Here is a 24,276-nt window from a genome sequence, read left to right on the forward strand (position 1 = left end):
GAATCCTTTTCCCATTGCTTGTTTTTGTCAGGTTTGTCAAAGATCAGATAGTTGTAGATATGAGGCATCATTTCTGAGGGCTCTGTTCTGTTCCATTGATCTATGTCTCTGTTGTGGTACCAGTACCATGCTGTTTTGGTTACTGTAGCCTTGTAGTATAGTTTGAAGTCAGGTAGCGTGATGCCTCCGGCTTTGTTCTTTTGGCTTAGGATTGACTTGGCGATGCGGGCTCTTTTTTGGTTCCATATGAACTTTAAAGTAGTTTTTTCCAATTCTGTGAAGAAAGTCATTGGTAGCTTGATGGGGATGGCATTGAATCTATAAATTACCTTGGGCAGTATGGCCATTTTCCCAATATTGATTCTTCCAACCCATGAGCATGGAATGTTCTTCCATTTGTTTGTATCCTCTTTTATTTCATTGAGCAGTGGTTTGTAGTTCTCCTTGAAGAGGTCCTTCACATCCCTTGTAAGTTGGATTCCTAGGTATTTTATTGTCTTTGAAGCAATTGTGAATGGGAGTTCACTCATGATTTGGCTCTCTGTTTGTCTGTGATTGGTGTACAAGAATGCTTGTGATTTTTGTACATTGATTTTGTATCCTGAGACTTTGCTGAAGTTGCTAATCAGCTTAAGGAGCTTTTGAGATTCATTCAAGCTGAGGGTGGTGGCTCACATCTGTAATCTCAGCACTTTGGGAGGCTGAGGCGGGTGGATCACGAGGTCAGGAGTTCGAGACCATCCTGGCCAACACATTGAAACCCCGTCTCTGCTAATAATACCAAACTTAGCTGGGCGTGCTGGCAGGCCTTTATAATTCCAGCTACTTCGGAGGCTGAGGCAGGAGAATTGCTTGAACCCAGGAGGCAAGTTGCAGTGAGCCAAGATCACGACACTGCACTCCAGCCTGGGCGACAGAGGAAGACTCTGTCTCAAAAAAAAAAGAAAAAGAGATTCATTCATGTTGGGTATATCAGTAATTCGCTCCTTTTTTTTTTTTTTTTTTTTTGCTAGTCTTCAATTCTTGGGCTCAAGTGATCCTCCTACCTTGGCCTCCCACAGTGCTGGGATTATAGGCATGAGTCACCGCACCTAGCCGTTCACTCCTTTTTATGATTGACTTGCACTTTCTTTCCTTGAATTTCTTGAAAATGCTGCTTTATTCTTACTTTGCTTTGAATCTTGCTCTTAATTTTTATTTTTATTTATTGAGACAGTGTCTCACTCTGTCACCCAGGCTAGAGTGCAGTGGCATGATCAGGGCATACTGAAGCCTTGACCTCCCAGGCTGAAGCAATCCTCCCACCTCAGCCCCCTGAGTGGCTGGGTCTACAGGTATGTGTCACTACGGCCAGCTAATTTTATAAGTTTTTTGTAGAGATGGGGGTCTCTTCATGTTGCCCAGGCTGGTCTCGAACTCCTGGACTCAAGTGATCCACCCACCTTGGCTTTCTAAATTGCTGGGATTACGGACGTGAGCCACTGCATCTGGCTTATTTGTTGCTCTTAAGAAACCTGTAGTGACCTAATTTTTTGTTCGTTTGTTTGTTTGTTTTGAGACGAAGTCTCGCTCTGTCACCCATGCTGGAGTGCAGTGGCGCGATCTTGGCTCACTGCGACCTCCACCTCCCAGGTTCAAGCGATTCTCCTGCCTCAGCCTTCTGAGTAGCTGGAATAACAGGTGTGCACCACCACACCTGGCTAATGTTTGTATTTTTAGTAGAGATAGGATTTCACCATGTTGGCCAGGCTGGTCTTAAACTCCTGACCTCAGGTGATCCACCCACCTTGGCCTCCCAAAGTGCTGGGATTACAGGCATGAGCCACCATGCCCGACCTGTTTGTTTGTGTTTTGAGACAGGGTCTTACTCTGTTGCCCAGGCTGGAGTACAGTGGCATGATCAAGGCTCACTGTAGTCTCAACTTACTGAGCTTAAGTGATCCTGCCACCTCAGCCTCCAAGTAGCTGGGACCACAGGCACATGGCACCATACCTGGCTAATTTTCAATTTTTTTTAAAGAAACGGGGTCTCCCCATGTTGCCCAGGCTGGTCTTGAGCTCCTAGGCTTAAGCAATCCTTTTGCCTTGGCCTCCCGAAGTGCTCGGATTACAGGCATGGGCCACTGCGCCTGGCCCCTAATTTTTAAAATTCTTATTATAATAGGTAATTTGATCTTCTTGTCTTGATTTTTTATTTTTTTATTATTATTTTTTTTTGAGATGGAGTCTCACCCTGTCACTCAGGCTGGAGCGCAGTGGCATGATTTTGACTCACTGCAACCTCCGCCTCCCAGGCTCAAGCGATCCTCCCACCTTAGCCTCTGAGTAGCTGGGATCACAGACATGCACCACCATGCACGGCTAATTTTTTTTTTCTTTTTTAATTTTTTTTAAAGACAGAGCCTTGCTCTGTTGCTCATGCTTGAGTACAATGGCGTGATGTCAGCTCACTGCAGCCTCCTCCTCCTGGGTTCAAGCGATTCTTGTGCCTCGGCCTCCTGAGGAGCTGGGATTACAGGCATGTGCCACCACGTCCAGCAAATTTTTGTATTTTTAGTAGAGATGGGGTTTCGCCATGTTGGCCCTGTTGGTCTTGAACTCCTGACCTCAAGTGATCCGCCTGCCTCAGCCTCCCAAAGTGCTAGGATTGTGGACGTTAGCCACTGCACCGGCCTGGCTAATTATTTTTGCCTTGATGTTTTGAGAATTTTTTTCCTTTCCTTTAAAATATAATAGTTTCATTAGAATGTATTTTGAAGTTAATTCTTCCTGGTAATATGTTTACTTCCTGGCACATTTTCTTAGAGTATAGTTTTAAATACTGGTTTTGTTTAATCAGCAGAAATGTTTTTATTTGCATTTAGTTTCCTTTTTACATTGGTTTTGAATGGCATTGGTTTGATTTCTTTTTTTTTTCCTACTTTTAGGCATTTTGTGGACAGAGTTCATTGTGTACCCCCTCCTGTTAGTATAGCACCCTGCACCTTCTTTAATGGATGATGATATTGGTAGTGGGGAGGAAAGGGGAAATTAGCACGTGTTTGTGCAGGATTCTTTTTATTTTTTATTTTATTTATTTATTTATTTATTTTTTTTTTTTTTGAGACGGAGTCTTGCTTTGTCGCCCAGGCTGGAATGCAGTGGCGCAATCTCGGCTCACTGCAAGCTCTGCCTCCCGGGTTCACGCCATTCTCCTGCCTCAGCCTCTCCGAGTAGCTGGGACTACAGGCGCCCGCCACCACGTCCGGCTAATTTTTTGTATTTTTTAGTAGAGACGGGGTTTCACCGTGGTCTCGACCCCCCGACCTCGTGATCCACCCACCTTGGCCTCCCAAAGTGCTAGGATTACAAGCGTGAGCCACCGCGCCTGACCTCTTTTTATTTTTTTTGAGACCAAGTCTTACTCTGTCACGCAGGCTGGAGTTCAGTGGCACGATCTTGGCTCACTGCCACTTCAGCCTCCGGGTTCAAGCAGTTCTCCTGTCTCAGCCTCCTGAGTAGCTGGGATTACAGGTGTGCGCCACCACACCTGGCTAATTTTTGAATTTGTAGTAGAGATGGAGTTTCACCATGTTGGACAGGCTGGTCTCAAACTCCTGACCTTGAGTAATTTGCCTGCCTGGGCCTCCCAAAGTACTGGAATTACAGGTGTGAGCTACCATGCCTGGCCTTGAGACAGGGTCATGCTTTCTCACTCAGGCTGGAGTGCAGTGGTATGATCATACCTCACTATAACCTCAAACTCCTGGGCTCAAGCAATTCTCCCACCTCAGCCTCCTGAGTATTTATGACTACGTGCTTGTGCCATGATCCCCAGCTAATTAATTTTTTTTTTATTTTTATTTTTATTTTATTTATTTATTTTTTTTTTTGTGGAGACAGGGCCTCACTATGTTGCCTTGCCTGGTCTCAAGCCCCTGGGCTCAAGCTATCCTCCCTGTTGGCCTCCCCAGGCTTTGAGATTACAGGCATGGGCCGCTGCACCCGGCCTTAATCTCAACTAATTGTTGGGGAAGGCAAATATATATTATTGATCTTGCTTTCCTTCTTGAGAAATTCACTTCTCCTGGCTCTACAACAGTATGGTCTGGTCTTCATCCTGCCTCTGTGACTGCTCATCATCTTTGATGGCTCTGTTTTCTTTGCATATCTTTTAGATGTTGGCTTTGTTTGTCTTCTCTATTTATTCTCTGGCCACTTTGAATTCACTTTGATTGCTTCAGTTGTGATCCATAATAGATAGAAATCTTTATTCTAGATCTCTTTCCTGAGCTCCAGATCCATGTGTCCAGCTGACTACAGAGTATCTCCAGTTGTATGATCTGAAGCCCCTAACTGAACAGATAACTTACCTTTTTACCCCTTAACTTTGATCCTTCTATAGCATTTCTTAAATCGGAAAATGGCATCAGCATATCAATGATTACCCCCACTCCCACCCCCAAATCCAGTCAGTCAGGTATATATTACCTACCAAATATAACTCATTATCCTTCTAATTTTCTGTGTCCTTGCTGTTACTAAAGACCAGGTTGGGCTGATCACGGTGGCTCACGCCTGTAATCCAGCTTTGGGAGGCTGAGGTGGGTGGATCATGAGGTCAGGAGATGAAGGCCAGCCTGGCTAACACAGTGAAACCCCATCCCTACTAAAAATACAAAAAATTAGCTGGGCGTGGTGGCATGTACCTGTAGTCGCAGCTACTTGGGAGGCTGAGGCAGGAGAATCGCTTGAACCTGGGAGGTGGAGGTTGCAGTGAGCCGAGATGGCACCACTGCACTCCAGCCTGGGCAGCAGAGCAAGACTGCATCTCAAAAAATAAATAAATAAATAAAGCCGGGTGCGGTGGCTCACACCTGTAATCCCAGAGCTTTGGGAGGCCAAGGTGGGCAGATCACAAGGTCAGGAGATCGAGACCATCCTGGCTAACACGGTGAAACCCTGTCTCTAAAATACAAAAAATTAGCCAGGTGTGGTGGCGGGTGCCTGTAGTCCCAGCTGCTTGGGAGGCTGAGGCAGGAGAATAGCGTGAACCCAGGAGGCGGAGCTTGCAGTGAGCCGAGATTGTGCCACTGCACTCCAGCCTGGGCAACAGAGCGAGATTCTGTCTCAAAAAAAAAAAGAAACCAGGTTGCCATTACCTGGGCCATTATGACAACTTCCAATCATTCTCTTTTCCAGTTCAGTCTCTACAGCACAGCTGGTGTAATTATTCTCAGATATGTCTGATCATGTCTGTCTCTTCTGAAAATATTTGCCTCATTTGTTTCAGAAAATGGAATCATCAAGACAGATAAAGTATTTGAAGTGATGCTGGCTACAGACCGCTCCCACTATGCAAAATGTAACCCATACATGGATTCTCCACAATCAATAGGTAAGCTTTAGATTTGTGAAAATATCACAGTTTTCATCATTTACTTTATGATTTTTGGAAGTAGAAAAAGCCTGAGACACAGATATTTATCTATTATTACCTTCTTAATTTGAATTTTACGAAACAGCAAGTTTCATAATCCCAAACATACCTGTTTTAATAAAATTATATATGTTTTTCTGTTTTCTCGAACAATATATAATATGTATAAAAAATTAAAAACATTTTTTGAAATAAAATATTTTATTGAAAAAAAACTTTTGTTTTTGGAGACGGAGTCTCACTCTATCATCCAGGCTGGATCGCAGTGGCCCAATATCAGCTTACTGCAACCTCCGCCTCCTGGGTTCAAGTAATTCTCCTGCCTTATCCTCCCGAGTAGCTGGGATTACAGGTGCATGCCACCACACCCGGCTAATTTTTTGTATTTTAGTAGAGACGGGGTTTCAGCATGTTGCCCAAGCTGGTCTCAGAACTCAGGCAATCCGCCCGTGTTGGCCTCCCAAAGCACTAGGATTACAGGCATGAGCCACCACACCCTGCAATAAAAAAAAACTTTTAATGAAAACTTACAGTATTAGCTGAGTGCTGAGTTTTCTTTAGGGGCCTTAGTGTTGACTAAAGATTAGTTTTCAGGTTAGGATTAATTTTTTAAATCAATATTTAAATCAGTAAGTGTGCTTAAGTTATTACTGACTTCTCTACTTTATTTGCCCTGCTTTTTTGGCTTGTGTTTGTTTTTAGAAAGTCCTGTATTTAACTCCTTCTCCTGAAGCAGGTTTTGCTGAACTGCTGAGCCTTGGCAGTGGGCGCCTTTGAGGCTTAGAAGTGCCTCAGGATTCTGTCAGTCGGCTGCCATGCTGTCTTCTTTTGAAGCACTATAACAGTCAGCAGAGAAGATCCTGGGGAGCTTCTGAACCCCGAAGGCACCTGCCACCACCGCTCAGTGAAACTTGCTTCAGAGGCAGAAAGAAGCAGGTAAATAAGTTTTGAGAAAGCAACACCAGAAGAAAAGAAACTGAAAGTTAAGAACCACGAAAAGATTGTGCGAATTAACATTAGATGATAAGATAAAGAATAAAATGAAGTAGTTTATTGGTCTTTCAAGCTACTTTTTCAGTTATTCTAGTTTTTTTTAAGTTGACAGAAATATGAAGCAATTTAATTTTGCACAGACTTTGTATACCTATTACATATGAAAACTTATTTTTAAAAAACAATCTGAAGGTAAAACAAGCCAAAAATATATCAACTCCCAACTTACTGAAATTCTTCCTTTCTTAGCTGACTCTACAGAAGAAGAAATATTTAGCTGCCGTACTTTAGAGGGACTGTTTTACTAGATGAGCACATTACCCTTTGGCATGATTATATTTTCTAATTTTAACTGCTGGGTGACAGTACTCTAATAGAAGTAAGTTTTATTTTTTTGAGATCATAAAACCTAAAAAAGAATTATTGTGAAAAATAACGTATGGATGGTAGAAAAGAAATTATGTGAAATAGTATATTTTTACAGCTGACTGTATCAGTAGTTCTCTTCTTGTTTTGCAGGTTTCCAAGCAACAATCAGTGCTCCACACATGGTAAGTTAAGTTTGTTCACTTGGTTACAAATGGATCACATTTTTCTGTATAATCATTTTCTGTAGTAAAAAAGATTTAAAGAAAGTTTTAAATTTTTAGTTATATCAATTTATCATCTATGAGTTATGTGAATTGATAATGAACATCATTTTGTTTTTTGAACATCTTATTCTTAATACAGGGTCTGTAGAAGGAGTTTTTGTTTTGTTTTGTTTTGTTTTTTTTGAGATGCAGTCTTGCTGTGTCACCCAGGCTAGAGTGCAGTGGCACAATCTCAGCTCACTGCAACCTCCCACTTCTGGGTTCACGCCATTCTCCTGCCTCAGCCTCCCCACGAGCTGGGACTACAGGTGCCCACCACCACGCCCGGCTAATTTTTTATATTTTTAGTAGAGACGGGGTTTCACGGTCTTAGCCAGGATGGTCTCGATCTCCTGACCTCTTGATCCGCCTGCCTCGTCCTCCCAAAGTGCTGGGATTACAGGCGTGAGCCACTGCGCTCAGTCCAGAAGGAGCTTTTTAAGGTAGAAACTGGCATATTAAAGTTTTTGGTGGTTGTCAGTATCTGTGACATGTAAAAATTGAACATAAAAGGTTATTTAGTAGAGAGTTAATTAAAGGAGATAATATTTTAAATAGTATAATGGACATTTTATAGAAATCTCAAGTTGAATATTATTTCACATTTTATGTGGAAAATTCATTAGGGAGTGGTTAAGTATAGGAGCCATTAAGCTGCATAGCTCCTTGAGAAGGACTTACTTTGAGTTATCTAGCAGTTTTAATCTGTTGGGAATTTTCTTGGGTTTTATTTTATTTTATTTTATTTTTTATTTTTTATTTTTGAGACAAGTTCTTACTTTGTCACCCAGGCTGGAATGCAGTGGTATGATCATCACAGCTCACTGCAGCCTTGACTCCCGGGCTTATGCAGTCCTCCCACCTCAGCCTCCCAGAGTGCTAGGATTACAGGCATGAGCCACTGTGCCCAACCTTTTCTTAGGGTTTAGATGTCAGTATTTGAGTGAGTACTCTTGTTTTATTTTGTAGGAAAGAACAATAGCTTTTCTTTTCTTTTTCTTTCCTTTTTTTTTTTTTCCAAGATGGAGTCTCACACTGTCGCCCAGGCTGGTGTGCAGTGGTGCGATCTTGGCTTGCTGCAACCTCCGCCCCCTGGCTTCAAGTGATTCTCCTGCCTCAGCCTCCTGAGTAACTAGGATTACAGGTGCCTGCCACCACACTCAGCTAATTTTTTGTATTTTTAGTAGAGACGGGGCTTCACTATGTTGGCCAGGCTGGTCTCGATCTCCTGACCTCATGATCTGCCTGCCTCGGCCTCCCAAAGTGCTGAGATTACAGGCGTGAGCCACCCCGCCCGGCCTTAACTTTTTGTATTTTTAGTAGAGACAGGGTTTCACCATGTTGGCCAGGCTGGTTTTGAACTCCTGACCTCAGGTGATCCACTCGCCTTTGCCTCCCAAAATGCTGGGATTATAGGCGTGAGCCACTGCGCCTGGCCAGAACAATAACTTTTCTGATTCTCTGCAAGTATTTGGGGTTGGAGAAGCTCTTATTTAAACTTAATACTAAAATAAATTGTGTATGTATTTATAGTGAATTGATAATTATACTAGAAGAAAAAAGCAGACATTTATAAAAATTGAATAGAAATGTCTTTTTGAAACAAGACAGAAAACACAGAAGCCATTAAAAAAACCTGATACATTTTGAAACTTACATATCTAGGATTTTTGTGGAGAAAAAATGTTACAAGCAAAAATTAAAGAGGAAAAATTGGCTGTGCGTGGTGGCTCACACCTATGTAATCTCAACACTTTGGGAGTCCGAGGCAGGAATATCGGTTGAAGCTAGGAGTTTGAGACCAGCCTGGGCAACAAAGCAAGACTCTGCCTCTACAAAAAATTTTAAAAATTAGTTGGATGTTGTGGCAATGTTCCTGTAGTCCTAGCTACAAGGGAGGCCAAGGCAGAAGGATTGTCTGAGTCCAGGAATTTGAGGCTGCAGTGAGCCATGATTGTGCTACTGCACTCCAGCCTGGTTGACAGAGAGAGACCCTCATCTCAATAATAATAATTAACAATTGAGGGAAATATTGTAATACATATGACAGCAAGGGAAAATTTCAATATGTAGACATGTATGCATACATTTGTGTTTGTGTGTATCCTGTTAATAAGTAAAAGACCAGTAAGCCCAAAAGAAAATGCGTAAAGGACAGGATTGATAGTTCATTGTGGCCGGGCATGGTGGTTCACGTCTGTAATCCCAGCACTTTGGGAGGCCAAAGTGGGCGAATCACCAGAGGTTGGGAGTTTGAGACCAGCCTCACCAACATGGAGAAACCCTGTCTCTACTAAAAATACAAAATTAGCTGGGCATGGTGGCACATGGATGTAATCCCAGCTACTTGGGAGGCTGAGGCAGGAGAATCGCTTGAACCTGGGAGGCAGAGGTTGCGTTGAGCTGAAATTGCGCCATTGCCCTCCAGCCTGGGCAGCAAGAGTGAAACTCTGTCTCAAAAAAAAAAAGCTAAGATAGTTCATTGAACAGAAATACGAATGACATTGACATTTAAACAAATGAAAAGATGTCATCTTCACGTATTTAATTTTTTTTTTTTTTTTTTGAGACAGAGTCTTGCTCTGTTGCCCAGGCTGGAGTGCAGTGGCGTGATCTCGGCTCTCTGCAAGCTCTGCCTCCTGGGTTCACGCCATTCTCCTGCCTCAGCCTCCCGAGTAGCTGTTTGAGACGGAGTCTCGCTCTGTGACCCAGGCTGGAGTGCAGTGGCATGATCTCGGCTCTCTGCAAGCTCTGCCTCCTGGGTTCGCGCCGTTCTCCTGCCTCAGCCTCCCGAGTAGCTGTTTGAGACAGAGTCTCGCTCTGTGACCCAGGCTGGAGTGCAGTGGCATGATCTCGGCTTACCGCAACCTCCGCCCCTTGGTTTCAAGCAATTCGCGTGCCTCACTCAGCCTTCCTCGTAGCTGGGATTACAGGCGTTTGCTACCATGCCTGGCTAATTTTTGTATTTTTGGTAGAGATGGGGTTTCGCCACGTTGGCCAGGCTTGTCTCCTGACCTGACCTCCTGACCTCAGGTGGTCTCCTGACCTCAAGTGATCCACCCGCCTTGGCCTCCCAAAGTGCTGGGATTACAGGCGTGAGCCACTGTGCCTGGCCATTAAAAATTTTTTTTGTAGAGACAGGGCCTCACTTTGTTACCCCAGATTGATCTTGAACTCCTGGGCTCTAGTGATCCTCTTGCTTTGGCCTTCTAAAATGCTGGATTACAGGCATAAGCCACCATGCCCAGCCTCATCTTCACTTATACTTAGTGCATTGCAAATTAGCACTATAATGAGGTACCAGTTTTCACCTATCAGATTGTTACAGATTAAAAAATTTGATACTTTGTATTGGAAATGGAAAACTGGCAGTCACATACTTTTTTGTGTGGGAGAGTACATTGAATGTTTTTGGAAGACAATTTGGCAGTATCTATCGAAATGTGAAATAAATATAACTTAGATTTCCCAGTTTTATTTCAAGATATTTATCCCATAATATAGTTACATGAGTGCAGAATGACTTAACTGAAGTTATTTATTGATATTTATTATAATTACAAAAAATAGCAATGTCCACAAAATGGTGGATAGTTAATAAATTATAGTACAGATGCTCCTTGACTTACATGGGGGTATGTCCTGATAAACCTATCATAAGTTGAAAATACTGTAACTCTAAAATGCATTTAATATACTTAGCCTACCAAGCTTCATAGCTTAGCCTTGCCTACGTTAAATGTGCTCAGAACACTTACATTAGCCTACAGTTGGGCAAAATCAACTAGCACAAAGTCTATTTTATAATAAAATGGTGAATATCACGTGTAATTTATTGAATATTATACTGAAAGTGGAAAATAGAATGGGTGTATGGGTACTTGAAGTACAATTTGTACAGAACGTGTATAATTTTTACATCATCGTAAAGTCGAGAAATCATATGTTGAACCACTGTTAAGTCAGGGACCATCTTAACCTCCATGTTGTGGACTATTGTGAAACTGTTAAATGAAAGAGCTCTGCAAGTACAAATATGACAAAGTCTTCAAGAAATACAGTATAATACTTACAGGTGGTTTTTTGGGTGGGAAAAATAAGAATGAAACAGTATAAAAGTTGAGTCCCAAAGGGTATTTAGAATATTCTGTAATGTATGAAAATCACATATGCACACATACATGCACACGTATGTTTTTCTTTGGGAATGAAAACTAAAAATGATTTCTTTTAAGATAGGGAATTAGCTTATTTAGGATATATGAGTGGAATTGAGATCTGATTTTCACTCTGTGTCCTTGATCTGTTATCAATTTCTTCCTTCCTTCCTTCCTTCCTTCCTTCCTTCCTTCCTTCCTTCCTTCCTTCGTTTCTTTCTTTGCCTTTCTTTCTTTCTTTCTTTTTTTTTTTTTTTTTTGACAAAGTCTCACTCTGTTGCCCAGGCTGGAGTGCAGTGGGGTGATCTTGGCTTACTGCAACCTCTGCTTCCTGGGTTCAAGTGATTGTCCTGCCTCAGCCTCTCAAGTAGCTGGGATTACAGATGTACACCACCACGCCTGGCTAATTTTTGTATTTTTAGTAGAGACAGGGTTTCCTCACGTTGGCCAGGCTGGTCTTGAACTCCTGGCCTCAATCTGCCTGCCTCGGCCTCCCGAAGTGCTGGGATTACAAGCTCGAGCCACTGTGCCTGGCATGTTATCAATTTCTTTATTCCTTTTCCTTGATTTTTTTAACATTTTAATTTATTATTATTATTATTATTTTTGAGATGGAGTCTCCCTCTGTCACCCAGGCTGGAGTGCAGTGGCACAATCTCAGCTTAGTGAAACCTTTGCCTCCCAGGTTCAAGCAATTCTCCTGCCTCAGCCTCCTGAGTAGCTAGGATTACAGACATGCACCACCACACTCGGCTAATTTTTGTGTTTTTAGTAGAGACGAGATTTCACCATGTTGGCCAGGCTGGTCTCAAACTCCTGACCTCAAGTAATCCACCCTCCTTGGCCTCCCAAAGTGCTGGGATTACAGGCCTGAGCCACTGCGCTGAGCCCTTAATTTTTTAGTTTTTGTTTTTTTTTTGAGACAGAGTCTTGCTCTGTTGCCAGGCTGGAGTACGGAAGCATGATAATGGCCCCCTGCAGCCGAGAACTGCTGAGCTTAAAAGATCCTCCCACCTTAGTCTCCTGAGTAGCTGGGACTATAGGCACATACCACCACCCCTAACTTTTTAAAATCATTTTCTGTAGAGATGAGGACTCACTGTGTTGCCCAAGCTAGTTCTGAACCCTGGAGCTCAAGCGATCCTCCCACCTCAGCCTCCGAAAGTGTTAGGATTATAGGCATGAGCCACTGGGCCTGACTTTCTTTTTTCTTTAAACCATAGATTAGGAATGGCTTTTTTGTATATTACCTATTCAATAAGTGATTAAAAAGAAAAGTTATAGTCTTAAAATAATCTGCAAACAGTTTGAACTACTACTGAAGGGGGAATTAATGAATTTTATAAGAATAATGGTAGAAAAATTTATTCTTTTTCTTGAAGGTAGAATGTAATATAGCCCCACCCCCCCCCACACTCTGGCAGGGGTGCGGGTTAAGAGAGAATATTAACTGCTTATCCCTCCTCTATGCCCAGAGAGGCTTATCTGTGTTCCATCGTTTTACATTCCTTGAGGTACAGCGAGTTCTTGCTTCCCTCCCTAGCTCGGCTGTAAAGTCACGAGGTTGATAAGCAATTGCTACAAAAGCATGTATTCCCAAGGATGTAAGACATACGGTGTAACAAATGTAAAAGAGTAATTAACTGCCTTTGTTCTCGCTTCTGCAAGTACGCTTCCTGCAGCACCTAACTCCCGCCACAAACTGCTTCAAAGGTGATTGATCCCTTTGTTCAGGGATCAGACTTTCTGGACCCTAGTACGACTGAGCCAGCAATGACCTTAATAATTAAACACTCTCCTGAACTGTGCTCGGTCTCTCCCATCTCTGATTTGTCCCACAACACTACCTAAATGAAAGATTTATATAGAAGCATGAATGTGACTGGGCGGGGTGGCTCACGCCTGTAACCCTAGTAATTTGGGAGGCCGAGGCAGGTGGGTCACCTGAGGTCAGGAGTTCGAGACCAGCCTGGCCAACATGGCAATATCCCGTCTCTACTAGGAATACAAAAGTTAGCCAGGTGTGGTGGCAGGCGCTTATAATCCCAGCTATGCAGGAGGCTGAGACAGGAGAAGCACTTGGACCTGGCGGGGTGCAGGTTGCAGTGAGCCAAGATCGTGCCATTTCACTCCAGCCTAGGTGAAAGAGCAAAACTCTGACTCAAAAAAAAAAAGAAGCATGAATGCTAAAAGTCATTTTGGAGAACCAGTATCTAGTATGATTGGGAAATTGACTGGAGTGGTATGCTTTCAGGTATTAAGGGAAATACTTTGTGATTTTTTTCTTTCCCCTGAAGTTTGATCTGGGTGTCCAGTTCATTGCTGAACAAAGCATAGCAGTTACTTCATGGCAAAAGATGCATTTTAAAACAACAATACAAAACAGCTTTATTAAGATATAATTCTTGGCTAGGCACAGTGCCTTGAGCCTGTAATCCCAGCACTTTGGGAAGCCGAGGCTGGAGGATCACTTGAGCCCAGGAGTTTGAGACCAGCCTGGGCAACACGGTGAGATCCCATCTCTACAAAAAATAAAAAACATTTAGCTGGGTGTGATAGTATGTGCCTGTGGTCCCAGCTATTCTGCAGACTGAGGTGGAAGGATTGCTTGAGCCTGGGAGATGGAGGCTGCAGTGAGTCATGATCACACCACTACACTCCTGCCTGGGTGACAGATCAAGACCCTGTCTCAGAAAAAAAAAAAGATATAATTCTTGTACTACAGAATTCATCCTTTTAAAGTGTAGAATTCTGTGGTTTTTAGTTTATTCAGAGTTACACAAACATCACCACGATCTAATATGAGGTTTTCATCACTGCAGAAAGAAACCTTCCTTATACCCATTAGCAGTCAGATCCAAACCCCTGCTCTGCTCAGGTCCTGGCAACTAGTAATCTATTATTTGTTTCTATAGATTTGCCTATTCTAGACATTTCATATAAATAGAATCGTATAATATGTTGCCTTTTTGACTGACTTTTTAAATTTAGCATAATGTTTTCAAGATTTATCCCTGTTGTAGTGTGAATCAGTATTTCTCTCCTTTTTATGACTGAATAATATCCCATTGTATGGATATACAACATTTATCTATTAACTGTTGAGGGACATTTGGATTGTTTCCAGTGTTTGGCTATTCTAAATAATGCTGCTGTGAACATTTGTATACAAATTTTTGTGTGTTTTCATTTCTCTCGAGTATTTACCTAGGAGTGGAATTACCAGATCATATATGAAAACTCTGTTTAACATTTTGAGGAATGGCCAAACCGTTTTTCAAAGCAGCTGCACCATTTTACAGTCCCACTAGCAATGTATGAGGGTTCTAGTTTCTCTGTTTTCTTGTTAACATTTGTTATTTTCTTTTTTTAAAAGAATTTTATCCATCCTAGTGACTATGAAGTGGTGTCTCATTGTGGTTTTGATTTGCATTTCCCTAATGACGAATGATGCTGAGCATCTTTTCATGTGCGTTTTGGCCATTTCTGTATCTTCTTTGGAGAAACATTTATTCAGTCTCTTACCCCTTTCTTGTTTTTGTTTTTTTTTTTTTTAATAATTAAAACTTTTTTTTTTTCTGAGACAGAGTCTCGCTCTGTCACCCAGGCTGGAGTGCAGTGGTGCCATCTCAGGCTCACTGCAACCTCCGCCTCCCAGATTCAAGCAATTCTCCTGCCTCAGCCTCCTGAGTAGCTAGGATTACAGGCACGTACCACCACACCGGGCTAATTTTTGTATTTTTAGTAGAGACAGGTTTCACCATGTTGGCCAGGCTGGTCTTGAACTCCTGACCTCGTGATCTGCCCGCCTCAGCCTCCCAAAGTGTTGGGATTACAGGCGTGAGCCACCGCACCCGGCCAAAAAATTTTTTTTAAAGACAGGGTCTTGCTGTGTCGCCCAGGCTAGTCTCAAACTCCTGAGCTCAAGCAATCCTCCTGTCTGTGCCTCTCAAAGTGCTGGGATTACAAGCATGAGCCACCATATCTGGCCTCTTGACCATTTCTTAATTGGGTTATTTGTCTTTTTATTGTTAAAACTGTATTTTATATAAATGCATTAAAATTTTTAATTGTGTTAAAAATACACATAACATAAAATTTACCATCTTAACCATTTTAAGTGTACCATTTAGTAGTGTTAAGTACATTTACATTGTTATGCAATCAGTCTTCAGAACACTTTTCATCTTGCAAAACTAACACTCTACTCATTCAATAACAATTTCCCAGTTTTCTCATTCTTTCTTTACCTCAGCCCCTGGCAACCACCATTCTATTTTCTGTTTCTATGAATTTGGTTCCTCTAGGTACGTCATATAAGTGGAATCATAATGTGTTTGTTTGTCTTTTTGTAACTGGCTTATTTCACTTAGCATATGTCATAGCTTATGTCAGAATTTTCTCCCAAAATGGATGCATTTTTAATTATTTATATTTTGTGAGTTATCTATGACTGTTAATAAGGAAAACTTGTGTATCTATGTATGTATATGGTCACATGAAACATCTATATGAATGTTTATATATATGCACATGCAGACAATAAGCATCCAGTGCAAGATGTGAGTAGGGTAAAATATTTTTAATTGTATTATATGAACAAGCAGTTGTCATCTTGAATCATTTATTGCATAAATCTCAGCAGTATTATAAGAGAAGCAGAAAGTGAGGATGAAAAGAGAAATGACATCTACATCTAATGAACCTTAAAATCACAAGCTTGGAATTAACTATAATCCTGGAATATTTTCCAAACCTGTAAAGAAAAATGTGATGCGTGCAGTGGTGAAGAGATTAAAAGCAGCCTGTTAAAATGGTATCCTGGTAGCAGTGAGCACACCTGGCATCCAGGTTTGGGATCCTAAATACCACTGCTTACTAAAAGAGTTGAGTGCTCCTTGGAGTAGTGACTGATATCTGTCAAGTGAGGAAGTATTCAAAGGCTGAGGAGGTAATGTCAGAAGGACATACGAGCAGATTTGAAGAGGCTCCCAAAGGCCAACTTGGAGAGAATTTGAGAATCAACAAGAATAATGATGGTAACAGATTATAGCACAGTGAATTGAAAAACAAAAATTCATGAGTCTATGGAGACTTAAAAAAAAACAAAAAGAGCAAGATGGAAAAATGAAAATGATTGTTTTCAGAAAAACAGAAGAATGTTAATGAATAAATGTGGAAGGAATAATGAAATTTTAAAGATCAGTATTTTGGCTGGATGCAGTGGCTCATGCCTGTAATCTCAGCACTTCAGGAGGCCGAGCGGGCAGATCCCTTGAGCCTAGGAGTTCAAGACCACCCTGGGCAACAAAGCAAGACCCTGACTCTACAAAAATAAAAATAAAGGTCACTATTTTGTAATCATCAATGTAATGAATTAGGCAAAGATTATTAATGAATCTAAAACGATTAGGAGGAAGATTGTTGGAGAACAAAAATACTCATGTAGTCTCAAATTAGTACTCCACATATTATTATTATTTTTGAAGTCATAGTCTTGCTGTGTCACGCAGGCTGGATGCAGTGGCGTGATCTCGGCTCACTGCAGCCTCCGCCTTCTGGGTTCAAGCAATTCTCCTGCCTCAGCCTCCCGAATAGCTGGCATTACAGGCATGCACCACCATGCCTGGATAATTTCTGTATTTTTAGTAGAGACAGGGTTTCACCATGTTAGCCAGGCTGGTCTCGAACTCCTGACCTCATGATCTGCCCACCTCAGCCTCCCAAAGTGCTGGGATTAGAGGCGTAAGCCACCACACCCGGCCCACAAATTATTCATTATAAAGAAAAAAATATGCCTTGAAAGTAGAGTGATCTATTGGTGACCCCAAATTTACTGAGTGGTTGAGGTTGACATGTCCAGTGGTGTGGTGGCCCAATATTATATACTTCCTAATGTGATGCTCTGAGGGAGTTGCATAGCAAGACCTGCGTGTGTTCCTGTTAGAAGTCTTTGATCTGAATCTAACCCTGAGGAAGTAGACACATCTAGAATGTGGTGCATTATGTGTGGGGACAACTGGACAGGACTCTTTTTTTTTTTTTTTTTTTTTTTTTCCCCTGAGACAAGATCTTGCTCTGTTGCCCAGGCTGGAGTGCAAAGATCATAGCTCACTATAACCTCAAACTCTTCAGCTCCAGTGATCTTCCCGCTTCTGTCTCCCAAGGAGCTGGGACTATAGGCATGTGCCATGACCCACACTCAGATAATTTTTAACTTTTTGGTAGACATACGGTCTCGAGTATGTTGTCCAGGCTGATTTCAAACTCCTGGTCTCGAGTTATCGTTCCACTTTGGCCTTTCAAAGCACTCAGATTATAGGTATAAGTCACCATGCCTTGCCAGGACTCCTTAAATGAGTCAGTGTCCTAAAGAACAGAGCAAAGTGGTAGGTGGAGGAAGATAATTGGGGGAACATTCTAGATTGGCAAATGTAATGCATGAACCTTGAATATATTAGGGAAAGAAACAGCCATTTAACACATATTTGTGTGTTACCCCTAAAAGGTTCTGTGGAACATTGAGGACTTTCTGGTTTGAAAGTTTGAAATGTCTTGGATTATGTGAGGCTGTATCAAAGGCCTTCTCTCCATGTATTAGTTGGGGGAAAAGATAGCTTTAACTTTTTAAAAATTCTTTTTTTAAGCTCCCAAGTGCTTGGAAACCTTAGCTTTAAATAAAAACACAACTTTTTATTATGGAAAATTATGGAAGAGTTCCAGTGCCATATATACAAATAAAATAGTATAATGAACCTATAAATCACCCAGCTTTAATAATGACCAACAATTTACTAATCTTGTTTTATCTAACTCTCTCTCTCTCTTTTTTTTTTTTTTTTCCTTTGAGGCAGAGTCATGCTCTGTGGCCCAGGCTGGAATGCAGTAATGCAATCTTAGCTCACTGTGGCCTGCTGGGCTCAAACCATCCTCTCACCTTGGCCTCTTGAGTAGCTGGGACTACAGGTGTGCACCACCACATTCACCTCATTTTTGTATTTTTGTAGAGATGGGGTATCGCTGTGTTGCCCAGGCTGGTCTTGAACTCCTGAACTTAAGTGATCCGCCCACCTCGGCCTCCCGAAGACTGGGATTACAGGCTGTGAACCACTGCTCCCGGTGTAACTCTCTCTTTTGCCAAAGTATTTTAAAGCAACTTCCAAACATACATAATATTATTTCATCCATGGATACTTTATTATAAATCTCAATGACTTTAAAAATAAACTACAATGCCATTATCATACCTAACAATGTTCCTTAATATCTTATGTCTACTCCATGTTCAAAGTTTGCCAGGTGCTTAAAAATTTTTATAGTTAATTTGCTTAAATCAGTAACCACACAGAGTCTATACATTGCATCTTTTTGGTCTTGTTTCAGTTTTTTAAATTATCATTTAATTTTTAAAGAAAGACCCCTTTCTTTTTTTAAATGCCATTTGTTTATTGACAAAACTAGTTCATTTGTTATATAGAATTTCCCATGTTCTGAATTTGGTTAATTGTTTCCTGGTGGTGGCTGACTTATTCTTTAAACGTTTTTTTTTTTTCTTTAGGAACACTTCCTAATGGTCCTTCCTGTTGCATCATATCAGGCGGTTCATAACGTCTGGTCATCCACTTTTAGTGATTGGAATAAGTAGTTGTCAATTTTTTTTTAATTGTTACGTGGAATAGGGCATTTTCGTTCTTTCTCTTTGGCATTGGCTATTTTCGGTGATAAAATGCTTTTAATTTTTTTTTTTTTTTGAGATGGAATCTCGCCCTGTCACCCAGGCTGGAATGCAATGGCACGATCTTGGCTCACTGCAACATCCACCTCCCGGGTTCAAGTGATTCTCCTGTCTCAGCTTCCCAGTAGCTGGGATTACAGCTGCCACCATGCCTGGCTAATTTTTTGTATTTTTAGCAGAGACAGGGTTTCATCATGTTGGGCAGGCTGGTCTTCAACACCTGACCTTAGGTGATCTGCCCGCCTCGGCTTCTCAAAGTGCTGGGATTACAGGCATGAGCCACTGCGCCCAGCCCAAATGTTTTTAAATCTTCGACATAATTTCTGACTTGCAGAAATATTATACAGATAGTACAGTTCCTGTATACCTTTGTCCACACAGTCTTACCATTGGTAAAGCAAATCTCACCATTTGCTTTGTCATTTATTCTCTCTCCCTTCTTTATCGCCTCTCTCCTCTGTGTGTGTGTGTGTGTGTGTGTGTGTGTGTGTGTGTGTGTGTATGTGTGTGTATTATATTTCCTTTTTTCCGAGCTCTTTGAGGGTAAATTACAGGCATAATGCTCTTTACCTTTTTTTTTTTTTTTTTTGAGATGGAGTCTCGCTCTGTTGCCGAGGCTGGGGTGCAGTGGCATGTTCTCAACTCGCTGCAAGCTCCGCCTCTTGGGTTCACACCATTGTCCTGCCTCAGCCTCCCAAGTAACTGGGACTACAGGTGCCTACCACCACGCCCAGCTACTTTTTTGTGTTTTTAGTAGAGATGGGGTTTTACTGTGTTAGACAGGATGGTCTCGACCTCCTGACCTCATGATCCTCCTGCCTCGGCCTCCCAAAGTGCTGGGATTACAGGCGTGAGCTACCGCGCCTGGCCAATGCTCTTTACCTTTAAGAATAAGGACATTCTCTTACATACCCATAGTACAATTTTTGAAATCTGGAAGTCAGCATTGATATAACACTATTAGCCAATTTACAGACCTTATTCAGATTTCATCAATTGTTTTGATAATGTTCTTATAGGAAAAGAAAATGGTAGATTGTGAGTTTTATTTGATTGTCATGTCTTTTTAGTTTCCTTTAAAGAATGACTGAGAAATGGTTCCTTATTCTTTTACGGCTTTGAAAACCTTGAAAATTTTTACGAATATGGGCCACTTATTTTATATAATGTCCCTCAATTTGAGTTTGTTTGATGTTTCCTCATAATTCAATATGGGTTATGCATTTTTGCCTGGCATATCCCAGAAATGAAGTATCTTAGCAGAGGCATTTGATGTCAGTGTGTCCCATAATTGTGACATTAACTTTGATCATCTGATTAAGGTAGTGTTGACCAAGTTTTTCCACTGGAAAACTTTTTTCTGAACTCCACTGTAAAATTACTATTTTTCCTTTTGTGATTAATAATTATTTGGGGCAAACCCTTTGAGATTATGTAAATATCCTGTTTATTTTTCAAATGTTAGTCCACTAGTTTTAGCTTCCATTTATGATTTTTACCTGAATCAATCAGTTATTATTGAGATGGCTGCCCAAAGGATGATTTTCATCATTTTTTCTACATGTATTCATTATGTATCATATATTTGTTGGGAACAGTTTCTCCTATTTTTCATTTATATATGTATGTATTTGTATATGTATATATATGTAGAATGATGTATTATCACTATAGATTAATGGATGTGTATTTTTATCAACCAAGATCTGGTAGTAAATGTGTTTACTCCTACTGGATCTGATTTTTTTTTTTTTTTGAGATGGAGTTTCGCTCTGTTACAGCCCAGGCTGGAGTACAGTGGTGTGATCTTGGATCACTGCAATCTCCCCCTCCCGGGTTCAAGCAGTTGTCTGCCTCAGCCTCCCGAGTAGCTGGGATTACAGGCACCTGCCACCATGCCCAGCTAATTTTCTTGTATGTTTAGTAGAGATGGAGTTTCGCCATCTTAGCCAGACTGGTCTTGAACTCCCGACCTCGTGATCCACCCGCCTCAGCCTCCCAAAATGCTGGAATGACAGGCCTGAGCCACCACTCCCAGCCTGATCTGATTATTTTTAATAATGAGAATACTGGCTGGGTGTGGTGGCTTATGCCTGTCATCCCAGCACTTTGGGAGGCCAAGGTGGGCGGATCACCTGAGGTCGAGAGTTTGAGACCAGCCTGACCAACATGGAGAAACCTTGTCTCTACTAAAAATACAAAATTAGCGTTTGTATTTTTGTATTTGCTTATATATGCAAAGAATCAATTCCTTCCTTTTTGGAAGGAGTCACAAGAAACTAGTAATATTGGTTACCTTTACAGAGAGAAACCTGGATGGTTGGAAATGGGAGTAGGGTGGAGACTTTTCACTTATAAATCTTTTAATCTTTTTACTGAATTAATTAAAAGTTAAAAATTCACACACTGGAGGTCTAAAATTACTGAAACACATGATCTGAATGTAAGAATTCTAATCAAACAGTTTTCTTAAGTAATACCTGGGCAGATAGCCAAGATAACTTGGTTATCTTGGTAGATGACAATAGTAGAAAAATTGCTAGAAAGTTGGCAACTTTGTTTATATGCCATGATGTGTGTACTTTAGTCTTAATGAATATTTTGTTTTCTTTTGGCAGCATGCATATGCGCTAGAACTTCTATTTGATCAGTTGCATGAAGGAGCTAAAGCTCTTGATGTAGGATCTGGAAGTGGAATCCTTACTGCATGTTTTGCACGTATGGTAAGAGTTTTATTTCTCATTCTGGCCCCAACAGAAGAATATTATATGATTTGGCTGTATGTTTTTTTAACTAGTGGTTTTTGTGTTTGTTTGTTTGTTTATTCTATTAGGATAGCAGTTGGAATGAGCATCACTTAGGATTTCGTTGTTGTTGCAAGTGACAGAACATGCAACCCAAACTGTCAGAGCTAAAAGGGAGTTTATTTAGTTTATATAACAGAAAAGTCTAGGGGTATATACGGTCTGTTGTGTGGCTGGATTTAGAAGTGCAGGTGTTGTTATTGACAATAGGGTTCTTTCTGTTTCTTGATTTGGCTTTACTTTCCTCCACATGTTGGTGTCATTATCCAGTAAGCTCTACCCTTGTAATCACAAGATGGTGGCCAGTACCTCCCAAACTACCTTCTTCCAAGTTCTCATTTGGCAGAAAAGAATAAAATGAGCCTGGTTTTCTTCTCTTTTTTTTTTTTCTTCTTAAAAACAGAGGTTTTATTGCATTTGGTCCACAGTTGGTATTTCACTTTATCTCATGGTGCAGGGACCCTGGGTAGGGGACTGTATAGTACTTGGTGGGGCATGTGGCTGGGGGAGACGGAGCAGGATAGCTGGTCAGGCCCAGAAGGGGAGAAGGAGGGCTGGGGGCTCCTTAAAACCTACTGAGGGGCCGGATGCGGCAGCTCACACCTATAATCCCAGCACTTCAGGAGGCCTAGGCAGGCGGATCACATGAGGCCAGGAGTTCGAGACCAGCCTGGCCAACATAGTGAAATCCCATCTCTACTAAAAATACAAAAATTAGCCACACATGGTGGAGCACCTGCAGTCCCAGCTACTCAGGAGGCTGAGGCAGGAAAATCCCTTGAGCTCAGGAGGTGGAGGTGCAGTAAGCCTTGATTGCGCCACTGCACTCCAGCCTGGGCAACAACAACAACAAAAACCTACTGAGGCACAGTGTGGGGGTTGGGGTTAGCATGGAGAGGGGGTCAGGCTTAGCCCCGACAACTCAGGATTCTACTTCCTTGTACAGCCCTCAGTTTCCCCACCGGGCCCTGGGACATGTCTGAGGGTCCCAGGGAAATCCAGCCACTCAGAAGCCTGAGATATTTAGCATCGTAGCTGGGCCCCGTCTCCCAGGGGACTCATTTGCCAGCACCCTCTCCACTGTTCCTGCCCAGAATGAGCTTGGTTTCTAAACATTCCTACAGGTTTACCAGGATGAAGGTAGAACTTCTGCATTAGAAAAAGTGCTCTTAGAAAAATAATGCCTTGTTATTACACTTCTGCCTTTTCTCATCAGAGCCTTATCTGGTCAATGGCTATCCAGAGTATTAACTGGGGACCCACTAATATATGTTGGAGTAAAGGTTGATCATTGCTTAGATCATCAAATCAGTTTGATTTGAGAAATATCGTGCCTGGAGGCCAGATTGGAAGATTCTGATCTAGTTAAATTAGGAGTTGTGGATCCACCTTGGACTAGAATCCATGTAACTTGCTATAAATGTATGATCAGCAGACTTACTAGAATGTAAGCTCCAGGGAGTTGGGAATTTTGTCTGCTCTTTTTTTTTCATTGATGGTATCCTAAACATCTAAAACAATGCCTGGCACATAATAAGGACTCATATTTTCTCAGATGTTTTGCTCATTTTGTAGAGGTTAAGTCCTCATTAATGGATATCAGTGATTTTTTTTTAAGGTTAGAAATGCCATTTAATAAATGACTCATTCTCTATACTTGACATGTTTATAGTTTTAGAGGATGTATTCATTTTAAAAAATCATTTGGTTTGAGTTATTTTTCATAAAATGGCATTAATGTTTTTCACACATTTACCATGTGTGAAAGTGCTTTGTGTTTTAAGCACTAGAGCCTGTATTCTAAGTGCTACCCCATTTTTATGATAGGGTATATGCCTTTTTCCTCCGCATTTTGTACTGAGGAACCTGATTCATACAAGGAATGATTGGCTGGGTGTGGTGGCTCATGCCTGTAATCCCAGCACTTTGGGAGGCCGAGGCAGGCAGATCACCTGAGGTCTGGAGTTCGAGACCAGCCTGGCCAACATGGTGAAACCCTGTCTCCACTAAAAATACAAAAATTAGCTGGGTGTGGTGGCACACACCTGTAATCGCAGCTATTTGGGAGGCTGAGGCAGGAGAATTGCTTGAGCCCAGGAGACAGAGGTTGCAGTGAGCCGAGATCACGCCCCTGTACTCCAGCCTGGCCAACAAAGCGAGACTTTATCTCAAAAAAAAAAAGAAGGAATGGTTAACTTGCCAAGGTATGTATGTATGTAAGTGATGACACTTAGACAAGAACCCAGATAGTCTGACTTCAAAGCCTTTATAAGTGTTCATTTTTAAAATTTTTATATTTTTTCTTAAAACATGTATACTTAATATTTTAATTTACAAATAAATAAATATGCAAAGAAGGGATGTTTGTTGTTGTTGCTTTTTGTTTTTTGTTTTCTGAGACAGGGTCTCACTCTGTCATCCAGGCTGGAGTACAGTGGCATGATCTCAACTCACTGCAGCCTCTGCCTCCCAGGCTCAAGTGATCCTCCCAACATGTCAGCCTCCTAAGTAGCTGGGACCACAGGCGCATGCCACC

General features: G+C 41.5%; 1 protein-coding gene across 5 annotated transcripts in view; it reads left to right on the forward strand.

Annotated features, from left to right (window-relative positions):
* The window catches only part of PCMT1 (protein-L-isoaspartate (D-aspartate) O-methyltransferase), a 64,625-nt gene that overhangs the window by 19,296 nt on the left and 21,053 nt on the right, over positions 1-24,276 (forward strand). For 3 of the 5 annotated variants that reach the window (XM_012506007.2, XM_003255867.3, XM_003255866.3), the window contains exons 2-4: positions 5,273-5,377; positions 6,932-6,963; positions 21,555-21,659. In XM_012506007.2, coding sequence (XP_012361461.1) covers positions 5,273-5,377; positions 6,932-6,963; positions 21,555-21,659 — 242 coding nt within the window. The remainder of the gene's footprint in view (positions 1-5,272; positions 5,378-6,931; positions 6,964-21,554; positions 21,660-24,276) is intronic. The other 2 variants (XM_004087663.3, XM_004087662.3) reach the window with 1 other exon arrangement.

The sequence above is a fragment of the Nomascus leucogenys genome, chromosome 3 (genome assembly GCF_006542625.1).
Source record: "Nomascus leucogenys isolate Asia chromosome 3, Asia_NLE_v1, whole genome shotgun sequence".
Classification (NCBI taxonomy): Eukaryota; Metazoa; Chordata; class Mammalia; order Primates; family Hylobatidae; genus Nomascus; species Nomascus leucogenys.